Source organism: Mustelus asterias, chromosome 1 (genome assembly GCF_964213995.1).
Source record: "Mustelus asterias chromosome 1, sMusAst1.hap1.1, whole genome shotgun sequence".
Taxonomy (NCBI): Eukaryota; Metazoa; Chordata; class Chondrichthyes; order Carcharhiniformes; family Triakidae; genus Mustelus; species Mustelus asterias.
The window spans coordinates 102,906,435-102,921,988 of NC_135801.1; the positions used below are offsets into that span (position 1 = coordinate 102,906,435).

General features: G+C 41.8%; 1 protein-coding gene across 3 annotated transcripts in view; it reads right to left on the reverse strand.

The window, feature by feature from the left end:
* Positions 1 to 15,554, reverse strand: part of arap2 (ArfGAP with RhoGAP domain, ankyrin repeat and PH domain 2) — a 361,519-nt gene that overhangs the window by 99,736 nt on the left and 246,229 nt on the right. For all 3 annotated transcript variants that reach the window (XR_013498288.1, XM_078215698.1, XM_078215708.1), the window contains one exon: positions 1,302 to 1,404. Coding sequence is in view for 2 of the 3 variants with exons in the window: in XM_078215698.1 (XP_078071824.1) it covers positions 1,302 to 1,404 (103 nt within the window). In the remaining variant the exon portion in view is untranslated. The remainder of the gene's footprint in view (positions 1 to 1,301; positions 1,405 to 15,554) is intronic.

Genomic DNA, 15,554 nt, shown 5'->3' on the forward strand with positions numbered 1-15,554 from the left:
ATTAGGTGAAGTGTCAAGAGCCAGAGGGCACCGATTTAAGATGATTGACCAAAAGAAACAATGTTGATTTGAGGAAAAACATTTTCACACAGTGGATGGCTAGGTCCAAGATTGTGGTGAAGGGAGCAACTTTAATCATGGCTTTTGGAAAGGAATTGGATAAGCACCTGAAGAGAAAAAAATTGAAGGTTACAGTGAAAGTGTTGGGCGAGTGTGACTACCCGCATTGCTGTTGGAGAGAGCTGGTATGGACATGACGAATTGCATAGCCGCCGTCTGTGCTGTAGCCATTCTATAGTTCTACACGGTTCTTTCCTGTGGCATGGTTTCTGCTGAGTCAGTGGATTTCAGATCACTGAGGTTTCCCACCTAAAAGCACATGGTTTAAAAAAATACTCATCTTCCTCGTCACGATTACTGAACACTGATGTGCTTCTCTTCTGGTCACAGCCAGCTATGCAAAACCTGTGTACTGGGTACCAGGTGTGTAGCTTTGGGCCTCACACTTTATCTGATGAATATGATATATCAAAACATCTTTCCATTTCAGCCTAGAAAGCACCATTGGCAATATCAGCAGGCAGGTGGTCAGGTGGCACTTGTGTCCACCATTTTAATACATTTACCATAGTGGTTAGGAGACTGTCATACACATGCAACATATCTGTCCAATCTATAGGCACGAGATGTTAAAATCAGTAAAGCCAGTAAAACATGCTACTCAGTCATCTTTGGGGGCAAGAGGTGATCATTATGCAAAAATAGGCTCATTGTTCTTCTCAGTCTTCCTTTGTAGCCTATCTTCAAAGCAAATTCAATCGTCTTACAGTGCTCCAGGTATTTGGTAACTGATGTCTTCCCATCACAACTGAGGCAGCAGATTAAAATGTCAGGAAGTCTTGGATTCAGGTTTGTGTTTTCCCGACTAGAGTTCTTAATATTACATTACTGAGTTACAAATAAAACCCAGTTAGAAAAGGCAAGATGTCACACTGTTTTATTCCGTCCTAGTTAATAAACTTTATTACATGGATAATAACTTTACTGCCATAGGTTTGAATTCAATTTAATTTTAAATAAAACTCCCTTAAATCTGGAGATGCTATTATTTATTATTAATCACGGACTCGAAACATTTTACTCTATCACTTTAAAGGGATTGAAAAAGCTAGAAGCATATTGGCCAAAGGTAATAACATGCAAGATCACAGGACTCAGGAGCAAAAAGGTAAATTCCCATGATATTTAAAAAGCTCTGGGTGCTTTCAACATACAAAATATGTTTCAAAGTTATTTTTCACCTTGGAGATTGCCCTGGTCCAGTCTTTTAGAATTTCAACATTATCAGTTCCAAAGGAGAAGACACGTTCTGACAGCAAATACATCTCAAAAGTAGAGCTTACCCTGAAGCAAACAAGAAGAAAGGACAGCATTATAATCTTGTAATAATAAGGCACCGGAGGCTACTTCACAAATCTTAATGCAACAAGCCGAAAGCAAGCATGCTAATAGTCTCACGCACTGGATTTCAAGTGGATTGAACAAAGTCTTGTCAGATGATCACATATATTGACTTATTAGATTTGAATGAACTTTAGATAAACTTCTGCAGCTGTACCCATCCCCTTTTTTTCCCCAAAGCATTGGATAAGAAGCTTGAATTTCAACATGACTTGCAGTAAAAAATTAGATTTTAAAAAAAGATATAAAGACATGATGAAAAGCTGGTCTGGAGTGAATTTGAATAACCTTGTTACAATAAACATACCACTGGTGTGGCATAAGAATGTGAAATATAACTACATGAAATACTCTGCACTTACATCTCAACTGCCATCTTTGTGTTATCACCAAACTGCATCTTCACTACATTCATTCTGACCATACACAATGACAAAAGTGCATTTTAGCACCAAATGTCAATGTAGAAGAGAATATGACATTTAAATTATGAACCAGGAAGAAAAGTATAATTCTCAATAATACAACGTTTTCACAGGATATTACGATGCATGGATAGAAGTGACATTTCTTTGGAGCAGTATTTATTCCAGTTGTTAAGTTTCTTTCAAATTTAAGTTTCTTTTTCATGAGAGTATGCCTTTTCAAAACCCAAATATATTTAACTATTTAAGCTGTGAGCAATAAGGAACCAGTCAAACAAAATTTGCTTGAATTAAAGAAAGAGCAAATTAATTAACCACTGCACTCGAGAAAACAATGCTACGTCAAGCATTCAGCTCTCGTGAAGTCATTTGGCTGCAGACCAAAATGTCAACAGAATATACAGTTAGGTGTCCTTTGATTGTCCTTGATGTGTAGATTGGTGCAAATATTGTGGCTGATTTGGATTTGCTGGTTTCACAGATGTGGTCAAATGTAGATGATGTTGTAATCACTTCAAGATCTCGGTGCTCTGGCAGATTTCTAGCGAAGTTGGCTTCAAAATTGGATAATACACTTGTTCCAAAAGAAAGAGAGGGAGAGAGCCTAGATTTCAGTTGGTTTCTTCTGCTGAAAATGTTCCTGCAATCTTCCTCCAGTGACTGTCCCTCTTGCCCTGAAATACCTCACCCATTGTGCATTTCCAAGGGGTTTGGGTGGGTCAATCTGTGACAGCCATTGTTTTAACACCCACCAATTTGCATTTTACTGCCCCTTCCTCAGGCACTGATGCGTTTTGATGGTTTCTGAATTACAGGAAAAGTCTCTCTCTTCTTACTTCTGAGGGTAACTTGGTTTGTTTTTCACCTTCTCCTTGGAAAGCGGCTTCAATTTTAAGTTATTCAGTCTGTTTCATTTGAAATTGCAAAATTTTCAATTAGTTGAAAATGTAGAAATCATAAACTTCAAAACTAAAGGAGTATAGCCTCGTGTCAAAGCCAAATTTTGGGCTTGCAGATTTAAATGATAGCCAGCTCAGTTGGTTTCCCATTCCAGGTGCAATGCAATCAGTTCTTGCTGAAAGGACCTCCCCTACAATCTGCCCAGTGTCTTCATAGAGCTCGTTGACATATATTAAAATGGGGGCACATGGTACCGCCATCATGAAAAGTCATAATTCGTACAGTGGGCCCGATTTTACCATCAAGTTGCGCCCGTTTTCGGTAACTTGGTAAAGTTGGGCATGAGACGAGTAGCACGATCCACGCCCGCCTCTGCACCTGTTCCCTATTTACCAATCGCCGAAAATGGCCGCCGTCTGGACCGCACCCGAAACAGGCGCGACGTCAATTTAAATGCATTTGCGATTGGTCTGGGTAGTGGGGGATAAAGGGGTCAGTTATGTTGGGGGGGGGGGTGAGGCAATGTCTGTGGCGGCCAGGGGGAGGCATTATCTGGCCCAGGAGCGACGTGGCAGGGGAGCCGCATTCTATCATTATTTTTGCGCGTGCCCACAGGCTTGTGCAGCGTGATTCAGAATCGCTGCTATTGTTTCAGGCAGAGTGAGTATGGGGGCGCCTGAGAACGAGTCCAAAAGTCGGATCTGAGTTTCAAGTTCGCCCAACGCTTGGAATTGAAATGATAAAATAGGGCCCAGTGTGTCAGGAGAATTTAGAATAAAATAAGTAAGGTACACGTGCTATCAGTAGCAGAGTGCAGGAACTTTAACAACTGACAATTGGAACTGATTATTGCTGCTGATTGCCTGTAGGAGTAAGATCACTGGCATACATGTGCCCCCATTCCGAGGATCAGGTATGAGGTCCACAAAGGACAGGGTAAGAACAGTACTTCCATAAAGCGGAAAGAAAGAAAAAAACGTAGTTTAATTGTTAGATAGATAAGAACATGAACAGCATTCCATACAAGAGTGTGGCAAATGTGCCTTCGTTTAAAAAGGGCTGCAGTGAAAAACCTGGGAACTACAGGCCAGTGAGCCTCACATCTGTGGAAGGTATTTTGAGAGACAGGATCTACAGGCATTTAGAAACGCAAGGACTGATTAGGGACAGTCGGCATGGCTTTGAGAGTGGAAAATCATATCTCACAAATTTGATTGAGTTTTTTGAAGGGGTAACCAAGAAGGTAGATGAGGGCAGTGCAGTTGATGTTGTCTACATGGACTTTAGCAAGGCCTTTGACAAGGTACTGCATAGTAGGTTGTTGCATAAAGTTAAACCTCTCAGGATCCAGGGTGAGGTATCTAAATGGATACAAAATTGGCTTCTTGACAGAAGCCAGAGGGTGGTTGTAGAGAATTGTATTTCAAACTGGAAGCCTGTGACCAGCGGTGTGTCTCAGGGCTCAGTGCTGGGTCCACTGTTATTTGTCATTCATATTAATGATTTGATGAGAATATAGGAGGCATGGTTAGTAAGTTTGCAGATGACACTAAGATTGGTGGCATAGTGGACAGTGAAGAACGTTATCTCCAATTGCAACGGGATCTTGATCAATTGGGCCAGTGGGCTGACGAATGGCAGGTGGAGTTTAATTTAGACAAATGCGAGGTGATGCATTTTGGTAGATTGAACCAGGGCAGGACTTACTCAGTTAACGGTAGGGCATTGGGGAGAGTTACAGAACAAAGAGATCTAGGGGTACATGTTCATAGCTCCTTGAAAGTGGAGTCACAGGTGGACAGAGTATTGAAGAAGCCATTCGGCATGCTTGGTTTCATCGGTCAGAACATTGAATACAGGAGTTGGGACGTCTTGTTGAAGTTGTACAAGACATTGGTAAGGCCATACTTGGAATACTGTGTGCAATTCTGGTCACCCTATTATAGAAAGGATATTTTTAAACTAGAAAGAGTACAGAAAAGATTTATAAGTCTGCCGGGACTTGATGGATTGAGTTATAAGGAGAGGCTGGATAGACTGGGACTTTTTTCTCTGGAGCGTAAGAGGCCGAGGGGTGGTCTTGCAGAGGTTTATAAAATAATGAGGGGCATAGATCAGCTAGATAGTCAATATCTTTTCTCAAAGGTAGGGGAGTCTAAAACTAGAGGGCATAGGTTTAAGTTGAGAGGGGAAAGATACAAAGGTGTCCAGAGGGGCAATTTTTTCACACAGAGGGTGGTGGGTGTTTGGAACAAGGTGCCACAGGTAGTAATAGAGGCGGGTACAATTTTGTCTTTTAAAAAGCATTTAGTTACATGGGTACGATGGGTATAGAGGGATATGGGCCAAATGCGGGCAATTGGGATTAGTTTATGGGTTTAAAAAAAAGGGCAGCATGGACAAGTTGGCCCAAAGGGCCTGTTTCCATGCTGTAAACCTCTGTGACTCTAATTCCAGGTAATATTAGGGAGGTATTTAAAATGTCAATGGTGTGGGACGGCATAGATAGAAACAGACAATGTTCAATGGTTCATAATTTAAGTAAAATGTACATATATATCAGGTGGAAAGCAAAATATTTTGGATAGAAAGCAGAAGAAACTATTTCATCCAAATAAAGAGGGTGATCAGGCTGTGGAATAAACTGAAGCTATGACTGAAGCAGAGACCATGGACAGAGTCGCCCCAGAACTGCACTCAGTGAAGTAAAAATTGACCTTTGTCCCGCCAGCCACAGTGATGGGGTTTCGTGCCATATCATCTGCTTCCTGCCTAATTATGCAGGTGTCGGAAACATATCACAAAAACAAAAAAGGCTGGAAAACCTCAGCAGGTCTGACAGCATCTGTGGAGAGAGAATAGAGCCAACGTTTCAAGACTTGCTGAGATTTTCCAGCATTTTCTGTTTTTGTTTCAGATTCCAGCATCCGCAGTAATTTGCTTTTATATACAGGAAACATGCTGTCTGGCTGGTGGGCAGCCTCTGAATTGTCCAGCGTGCCATTTCCTCACTCTTTCCTCAATCCAGGTTCCATATCTAAATGTGCAGAGTTCACAATGCCTGCAGCCCAGGACTGCTCCAGTAAAGTCATGGTCCCTGAAGGGGGCGACCTTTATGCTTAAGATGACTTTTATGCTTAGTATCATGGACATTTTTACACGTGTATATCAAATTCATTTTAAAATATTGTCAGCAGCTCACAGCAATGCGATGACTCATGGGCACCTCTTGATCACTTCAGACAGCCTAATCACTTTAGGCTCCAAGCAGGGAAAACATAGACAATAGCTCAACTGATCAGATTATGCAAGAAGCTCAAAACACAAAGGGAACCCTCCAGAAAGAGATCAGCCCAGGGAAATGGGTTCACATCATCATCAGCCACAGATCAATTCCACCTATTTATAATGGCTTTTTAATATCTTGCTATTGCGCCACTGCTTTGTGTTATTAGCAGGCACTGATCATGTAACTGGTAGTAAATGATGAGCCTATTACCATATGTTTAGCGCGAAGTTCAAAACCCTATAAATTGTAAAGCGCACAGTGGCCAGGCAGAGCAGTTGACGAGCAGCTGTCTCTCCCCAGGCCTGCGGGTTTTGTTATTTTAAACAGAGAATAAAGTTTGTGTTGCCTTTTTGTACTGTACTTATGTCTGCTTGTCTTTCATGCTGGTAGGAAGCGAGAAAACTTCCCCTTACAGTCCCGAACACCAAGAAGAATTCAGTGACCTGTCACAAGAATGCCTTTCTGAGGCTCGCCATGATGTCCTCTCACCCACGTTCTCGATGCACAAAGTCCCGCAATCTCGCCACTCCAGCTTAGGTGGTGGTAGCAGTGATGGTCAGTGCCAATGCTGTGCAGAAGAGGTTGGCCATCCAGTGCAGAAAGAGGATGAATGATCTCATCTGCGTCGCCAGGAAGAGCCAACCATCTCAACACCCTCAACACTCACAAAGCCATCACACATTCACTGGCATCTCACTCACTGCTAGCTCAAGGGACATCTCCTCTCACTCTCTCTCACACACCCTCACATCTCCTCCTGGCCACATCTCCAGAGGAGAAGACCGTCTCTTCAGCCCTCACCACCTTGAGACACTTGCACAGATCAACATGAGTCCCCACATGGACACCCTGGGATGTACCACACCCCCAGTACCGCCCTCACCCTGCACCCTCTTTTCTTGCCTGAGGCCACTTCTCCCCCTTCCCCTGGCGAGCCCGACCCATGCAGCCACAGCCACTGAAAAACTACTCTCGCCTTACTAATGGTCCAGTAGGTAGAGAGCTGCCCACGAGTCTCCCTAAAAGCAATGTGGTGCCGCCTGCAAGCCCCAGCATTGATGATGGCGAGTGCTTCCCGAAACAAGGTGGGCAAAGTAACCTTGAAGTGCCAAGCAAAGTGCAGGTCGCCAGGTGCACGTTCCTTATGTACCGTTGTGAAACACGTCCGTGTGCAATCACGCTGACATGAGCTCATGATACAGAGTGAGGGGATGATTCTGGCGAGCAGGACTTGCAATGAGATTCCCATATATTGAAATTAGGTTCCTGACGTGCAGTGGCAGGAAACACGGCTCACCACTGACGGATGGACAGTCAATTGCAAACTGGTTTGACAACAATGTAAAACTAAATTGTCCTCTCTCGCTGCCAACACGTCCAATGCAAACGGGAGCAGATAAAGCTGCCCCATGTCAGCATTGAAGAATAGATTAGATAGACAGCTAACGAGAAAGGGAATAGAGAGATAAAGGAATGTCGAGCACACCCGATTAGGACTACTCCTGCTGTTCAAGTGGAGGATAAATGCCAGTATGTGCAGGATACCATGTTCTGCTACCCAAGGATGAAAAGGGTGGGCAGGCAGCTAGTATACAGCCTTGTCAAGACACAGTTTCCCCTAAAACTGACCTGCAGTTCTGGCTAGGGTGAGAGAATTGACATTTAGTGTCACTGCTATCACCCTCCACAGGGCACACAACACATTCTGCTGTGATTTTACTATCTCGCCTCAGCTCACCCAGAAGGCAATGTAGGTTAGCCTAAGAAAAATTGGCCGGAATTTTCTGACTGCTCACACCAGTGGGATTTTCCCATCCCGCTGCAATGAACAGAGATCTGGCTTGTCGGCAAATTCTCCATCTCCGCTGCAGCAGGAACGTGTCATGAACAGGCGGTAAGATTGCGCCCAGTGTGTTTTCTTTCTGCCAGGTAGCAACAAGCCTGCTCCCTCCTTTCGGTATCTCGGCCATATTCTCCAGTGACAGACATTCTCCAAATGTGGCAAAAAATCACCCAAGGCATTCACGAGGGCTACCTGACTTTCAACTCACTGTGCCACATACTTTTCCACTTCCCTGCAGTTCTCCCACCTTTACTGCTGCGATCATCAGTCATTTGTGGTTATTAAAGGGCTGCTCGGGTTCCAATGAGATTAAATGATGTGACCTTGCAAATAAAGATGCAGTCAGCAATACCAATGAGTTCAGATAAAATGGGATTGACCTGAAACATTAACTCTTGTTTCCCTCTTCATAGATGCTGCCAGACCTGCTGAGGATTTTCAGTTTTTATTTCAGATTCCTAGCATCTGCAGCATTTTGTTTTGATACTTTGCTTTCTGTTCTGAAGAGAGGGTCAACCAATCCTTTCTCTCTGCTGATGCTAACGGACCTACTGTGTTTTTCCAACAGGTTCACAGAATCGTAGAAACCCTACAGTGAAGGAGGAAGCCATTCGGCCCATTGAGTCTGCACCGACAAGAATCCCACCTAGGCCCTATCTCAGTAATTCTACATATTTACCTCCACTAATCCCTCGTAACCTACATTCCGGGACACTAAGGGGAAATTTAGCATAGCCAATGCACCTAACCAGCATATCTTTTGGACTGTGGAAGGAAACCGGAGCACCCAGAGGAAACCCATGCAGACATGGGGAGAATGTGCAACGGCACACATGTTCCGCTTATGTTTCAATATTCAAAAGCAAAAACAAAAATCTTCATTAGCATGCCAGGAAAATATATTTGCTGCACCACTTACCATTCACTAAAAATTCTGAAACAATGTGAAGCTGTTGTTAACAAGGTTTATTGAGTAGTAGGTTGCAAAGAGCAATTGATTATAACCTTGAAACAAGGTGATTTTATCCCTGTTTTTTATTCATGGTTAAGGTCAATGATTGGAACACAATGCAAGATTGAGCACTTGACTGATGTATTCAAGAAAGTTGAGGTAAGAGCATCAAAAACATCTAATCAGTGAGCTTATATTCCTATCCATTGTTTTGCCTTGATGTTTCTCTGCATTAAACTGCTATATACCTGCTCATTTCTTAACCTGTACATTTCCTCAAATCTTTTAATGCCCTCCACATTTTCCAAATCTCTTACAGATACTATTATATCCTATTTTTAAAATTATTTCACAAGGTGTGGGCTTCATTGGTTAGGCCTGCATTTATTGGTCCATCCCTAATTGCCCTCGAGAAGGTGGTGGTGAGCTGCTTTCTTGAACCCGAGGTGCAGTCCATGTTGTGCAGGTACACCCACAGTGCTGATAAGAAGGAATGATTTTTGCCAGGGCCAGTGAAGGAACGGAGATACATTTCCAAGAAAGGATGGTGTGTGGCTTGGAGGGGAACTTGCAAGTGGTGGTGTTGTTCCCTGCATTTGCTGCCCTTGTCCTTCTAGGTGGTAGAGGTCATGGGTTTAGAATGTGTTGTCAAGGAACCATGGTGAATTGCTGCAGTGCATCTATACCCTGGTATAAAGTGCATCAGTGTAGAGGAGTGCCAATCAAATGGGTTGCTTTGTCCTGCTTTATTATGCCATGAATTTGGCTGTACAGTTTATACAGTTCAGTTTCTTTGCCTGCTTATAATAATACATTATGATTGTTTGATGGAAAGGACAAATTAAAATAAGCATTGGTGGTTAATGATTTTGGCTCAATCCATTTTGATGGACTGTGCCACATAGATCACTATCTAGTAGTCCATCTGACAATGTACATAGTTCAAGCAACAAAGGCAAAAGGCCTTATGAGGGATCTTAAACAGACAGTGATAAGTCATGTGCTCCAACCCAGGAAACATGAAGATGTGTCCTAAATTATTGCTGATTGAATTATAATAATACAGTGGGACAGATGTTTTGTTTTCACCGGTAATCTGGCAGAATGAATGATCTGCCCCTTCTAGGACCAGGTTGTTTTACATTTTCATCATCTCAAAGAATGTCAGATGACTCCACCCTGACAGGAAAGGCAAAAACTTGCCCCAGTGAATTCACAACACGTATGTTGGTCCAAATATTTGATAATGGAATGCAATATTCAGTAAATTCAGAAACTGCAACCTCATGCTATTAACTCATAATTTTTGAAAATATACTCCATTCTCAAAGGATTAATGCAAAAATCAACACAATATTCAGGGAATTATTTCTCCTTGATTAAACTGCACTACCATTGATTCTGCTAATAAGCAGGGCTTGAGCACACAAATCAATCTCTACTTCGTGAGTGCAATTCTCATTTCAGAATAACCCTTTCATATTTTACTTGCTAAAGTGGATATGGTAAAAGGGTACATATTCAATAGCATTTCAAGATGTTTTTTATCCACTGTAATAAGCTGTCAGTGTCCAAGGAGTAAAAGCTGCCAGTTATATTAGAGAGATGTCATCTGTAAATAATTAAATATATAGATAGAAGCTTGCTAACCCGAATACCCATCTTTTGCATCAAATTGATGTTAAAAGCAGCGGCACCACACCATTATGCAAGAATATTACTGCATATCTCTCTCAATTAACCATTGAAATGATGTTTAGTTAAAAAGGAACTTAAATTGTAATTAGATGATTGAAACGATGGCTTTGCTTTGAATCAATTAAATCAACAAGCTTTGATTCTGCGGTATAAGTAGTTGGTTTCAAGTAAATAGTCAACATCGAAAGCATTTTTTTCAACCTTTGGTCTTGGGTTACTTCCACTACTGGACCTTGCCTTTCACAGTTAGGTAGATGAGGTAAAGAATACTTTCCCTGAGCTTTCTTTCATGTTTCTGAAACAAAGTGTATAAGTGAGACAATTCAATTTTTGACTTCTGCTTCTTCCCTCGGATGTATTCTTTTCCCCCGGGTGACTCAGCTGACATCAGAACTTGGACAGAATAAAACAAGAGAATTTACAGAAGCAAAAGAGGCCATTCAACTCACAAAGAACTTTCCACTTAGATGTACTCCACTGTCCTTTACTCATGCCCTTCAAATTGTTCTTTTTAAAATATTTATCGTCCTCTCTCTTTAAAAGATATTATGGGTCCTGTTTCTTCCATTGGTTTTGATCGGGTAATCTATAACCTAACAACTCTCTGCACAGAAATTAATCCCCCTAATTTAATCCTCCCAGGGAAAGTATTCTTTACCTTATCTACCTACGGTGAAAGGCAAGGTCCGGTAGTGGAAGTAACCCAAGACCAAAGGTTGAAAAAAATGTTTTAGATGTTGACTATTTAGTTCCTTTGTTGATATCCTTAAATTTACTCCCTCTACCATTCAGTACTCAGTGGGAATAGATTTGCTTCCGTTTACATTCGGAGACCCTTTGAACATGTCCAACAGTTATTCCTTTAATGTTCTCTGTTGCAGTAAAAAAAAGTATGCATGTTTCACTATTACCTCCACATAACTGAAGCTTCTCATTCCTGGTATCAATTTGTGAACCTCTTCCACATCCTCTGCATACCATCAGCATCCATCTTGAAACTGGGTTCCCAAAACAGGACACAATGACTGGGAAATTGGTTAAGCTAGTGAGAATATTCATGGAGCAGAACTTTACCTTGCCAGGAAGATGCACTGCTGCCAGTATTTGCTTTACAAAATAACTACCACCAATCTTCCATCTCCGGGATAGTCAGCACGGATTTGTGAAGGGCAAGTCGTGCCTCACAAATTTGACTGAATTTTTTGAGGAGGTAACTAAGTGTGTTGATGAAAGTAGGGCAGTTGATGTCATATACATGGATTTTAGTAAGGCGTTTGATAAGGTCCCCCATGGTCGGCTTATGATGAAAGTAAGGAGGTGGTGGGATAGAGGGAAAGTTGGCCGATTGGGTAGGTAACTGGCTATCTGATCGAAGACAGAGGGTGGTGGTGGATGGAAAATTTTCGGACTCGAGGCAGGTTGCTAGCGGAGTGCCGCAGGGATCAGTGCTTGGTCCTCTGCTCTTTGTGATTTTTATTAATGACTTGGAGGCGGGGGCTGAAGGGTGGATCAGTAAATTTGCTGATGACACCAAGATTGGTGGAGTAGTGGATGAGGTAGAGAGCTGTTGTAGGCTGCAAAGAGACATAGATAGGATGCAAAGCTGGGCTGAAAAATGGCAGATGGAGTTTAACCCTGATAAATGTGAGGTGATTCATTTTGGTAGGACTAATTTAAATGTGGATTACAGGGTCAAAGGTAGGGTTCTGAAGACTGTGGAGGAACAGAGAGATCGTGGGGTCCATATCCACAGATCTCTAAAGGTTGCCACTCAAGTGGATAGAGCTGTGAAGAAGGCCTATAGTGTGTTAGCTTTTATTAACAGGGGGTTGGAGTTCAAGAGCCGTGGGGTTATGCTGCAACTGTACAGGACCTTGGTGAGACCACATTTGGAATATTGTGTGCAGTTCTGGTCACCTCACTATAGGAAGGATGTGGAAGCGCTGGAAAGAGTGCAGAGGAGATTTACCAGGATGCTGCCTGGTTTGGAGGGTAGGTCTTATGAGGAAAGGTTGAGGGAGTTAGGGCTGTTCTCTCTGGAGCGGAGGAGGCTGAGGGGAGACTTAATAGAGGTTTATAAAATGATGAAGGGGATAGATAGAGTGAACGTTCAAAGACTATTTCCTCGGGTGGATGGAGCTATTACAAGGGGGCATAACTATAGGGTTCGTGGTGGGAGATACAGGAAGGATATCAGAGGTAGGTTCTTTACGCAGAGATTGGTTGGGGTGTGGAATGGACTGCCTGCAGTGATAGTGGAGTCAGACACTTTAGGAACATTTAAGCGGTTATCGGATAGGCACATGGAGCACACCAGGATGATAGGGAGTGGGATAGCTTGATCTTGGTTTCAGATAAAGCTCGGCACAACATCGTGGGCCGAAGGGCCTGTTCTGTGCTGTACTATCTCCTTGAGGGAAGCACTAACTGTATAAACAATCTTGTTGACATGCAAAAAAATGTTACATCAGAAGAAAACTTCACAACTGCTTTGGACCACATCATATACTTAATACTTAATTCCTACGTAACATATCCCATCATGTGCAGTTTTACAAAGCACCAGTAACATTGCTGTGACAACTGGAGTACATGAAGATTTAATGCTTAGAACAAATGCATTCAGAATGAACTGGGACTAATGCCAGCATGCTGTTGTGCAAATTGCTGAATATACATTTGGCCAGGAACTGATGCAACTTATACGATGATTAAACATATCTGAATATTTTATCAAAGCTTTCAATAATTAATACACTATTCGATTACAAATACACTTGCGTTTCCAGGGTTGTCACTTGAACTTACTGAACAGTATTACGGCCTTGGGAGAATGCTGACTTGAACAAGTGCAAGAGCACTGACCTTCATAATCAGAAGCTTATTACCTTGATAGATTTCAATGCATAAAAGATAGATGTAAAGTTTTGAGATTCCTTTCATCTCCTCTGAGGATTAGGAACAGAGGAAAATGAATAAATAACCCTTGCGCTGGTACTGAATAATCAGGGCAGGATCTGCCTTTAATGCCATTGAGTAGCCCATACGACTTGGAAGAAGATAATTTCTTAAAAACCAGCAGCATATTGCCAGTAGTAATCAGTATAAAATCTGATGTATAATTCATTCCTCTGCACCATTTTATAATGTACAGTTTGAAAAAAAAAATCAAGATAAAGGAACCACAACTAATCATTTTCAAAAAAAAAAGAAAATTGCTTGGACCAAAAATGACCATGACAAGTAAAAATATATCTTGTATCACAGTATGGTAGCACAAAACAAATGGGATATAAACTTACGAGAGCGGCCTGCAAAGGAAGGCAGAACTATCAGGATGCAGTCAAATTCACTTATAAATTGCCGGCTACTTCACGTTAACACCAGAGGTGAAGTTTTATCTTGGCCTCCCTGCTGCATGAGAGCCTGTCGTTAGCAGGTTGGGAACGCATTTTTCTGTCAGTTATCTTTACTGAGGTTCTTCAATCCAGCTAAAATATTAGCATCCCACTTCCGAATTTCCTGACGATCCACACTCTGTGAACAAAGGGTCTCTACTTAAAGGACTCCAGTTGGAGTTAAAATGGCGAAAGGAAACCTTGCAAGAACCTGGACGGAACATCTAGGAAAACAGCCCCCTGTTTTCTGACTCTTCCCTGTTGCTATGCTGGAAGAAGTGAGGAACAGAGGAAGAAACCAGCCACCCAACCTAAGCAGGCATGGCCAGAGGTTGCGCTGGATGTGAGCAGGAGTGTGGTTTACAGAGCCTGAGATTTACAGCTTGCTGCAACTGCATGCTAACTTTCTGCATTCCTTGTACGAGCACATCTAATTTTCTTTGAACATCAACAACTTTTTTTTAAAAATCTGCTTTTCTATACTTATTACCGAAGTGAATAACCTCACACTTCCCCAAATTATGCTCCATCTGCCACCTTCTTTGCCCACTCATTTATCTTGTCTATATTTCTTTGTAGCCTCTCTGTATCCTCCTCACAATTTGCATTCCCATTTAGCATTGCATCATCAGTAAACATTAATCATTGCCTGTGTCTAATTCATAAAAATAAACTGTTAGTAGCCAAGACCCAGGCAGTGATCCCTGCAGCACTCTACTGCCAACTTGAAAATAATCCCTACTCTCTGCTTTCTATCTGTTAAATCCTTTATTCATGCTAATATAGTATCTCCAACTCTGAACCCTTATCGTGCATATTAACCTGTTTTAAGGCAGCTCATGAAATATCTTTTGGGGATCCAAGTACATTAGATCTACAAGTTTCCCTTTATCTATGTGACTAGTTATATCCTCAAAAAATTGTATTAAATTTAACAAACACAATTTCCCTTTGGTAACATCATGTTGACTATGTCTGATCATGCTATGATTTTCTACATGTATTGTGGAAGACTTCCTTAGTAAAGGACACCAGTATTTTCCTGATTTAGAAAAAAGGGCAGCATGGACAAGTTGGGCCGAAGGGCCTGTTTCCACGCTGTAAACCTCTATGACTCTATAACTGATATCAGTCTAACTGGCCTGCAAATTCCCTGTTTTATACCCTTCCCTCATTTATTCAACAGCAATTTTACACTTGTTAATTCAGAGTCCACTGGGATTGTTCTGGAATTTTGGAAATTTTAGAAAATCATAACTCTACAGCTAGATGTAGGCAATCAGGTCTTGGGGAGTTGTTGGGTTTTAGTTTCTTAAATTTTTGCTGATATCAATTACCCTAACCTCCTCATTCTGATTAGCCCCTAAGTTTGCCTTCATTTCTCACAGTAAATTGTATCTTCTACTATGAAGAAAAGACACAAAATACATGTTCAATGTCTCTGCCATTTCCTCATTCTCCATGAGAATTTCTCCTGTGCTCTGCCTAGAAGGAGCAGCTTCCTCTTTCTCAGGTACTGGTGTGAATCCTCGTCTTTTAATTAAATACTATCCTCAACCTCCTTGGTAAACCATGGATTTTTCTTGCA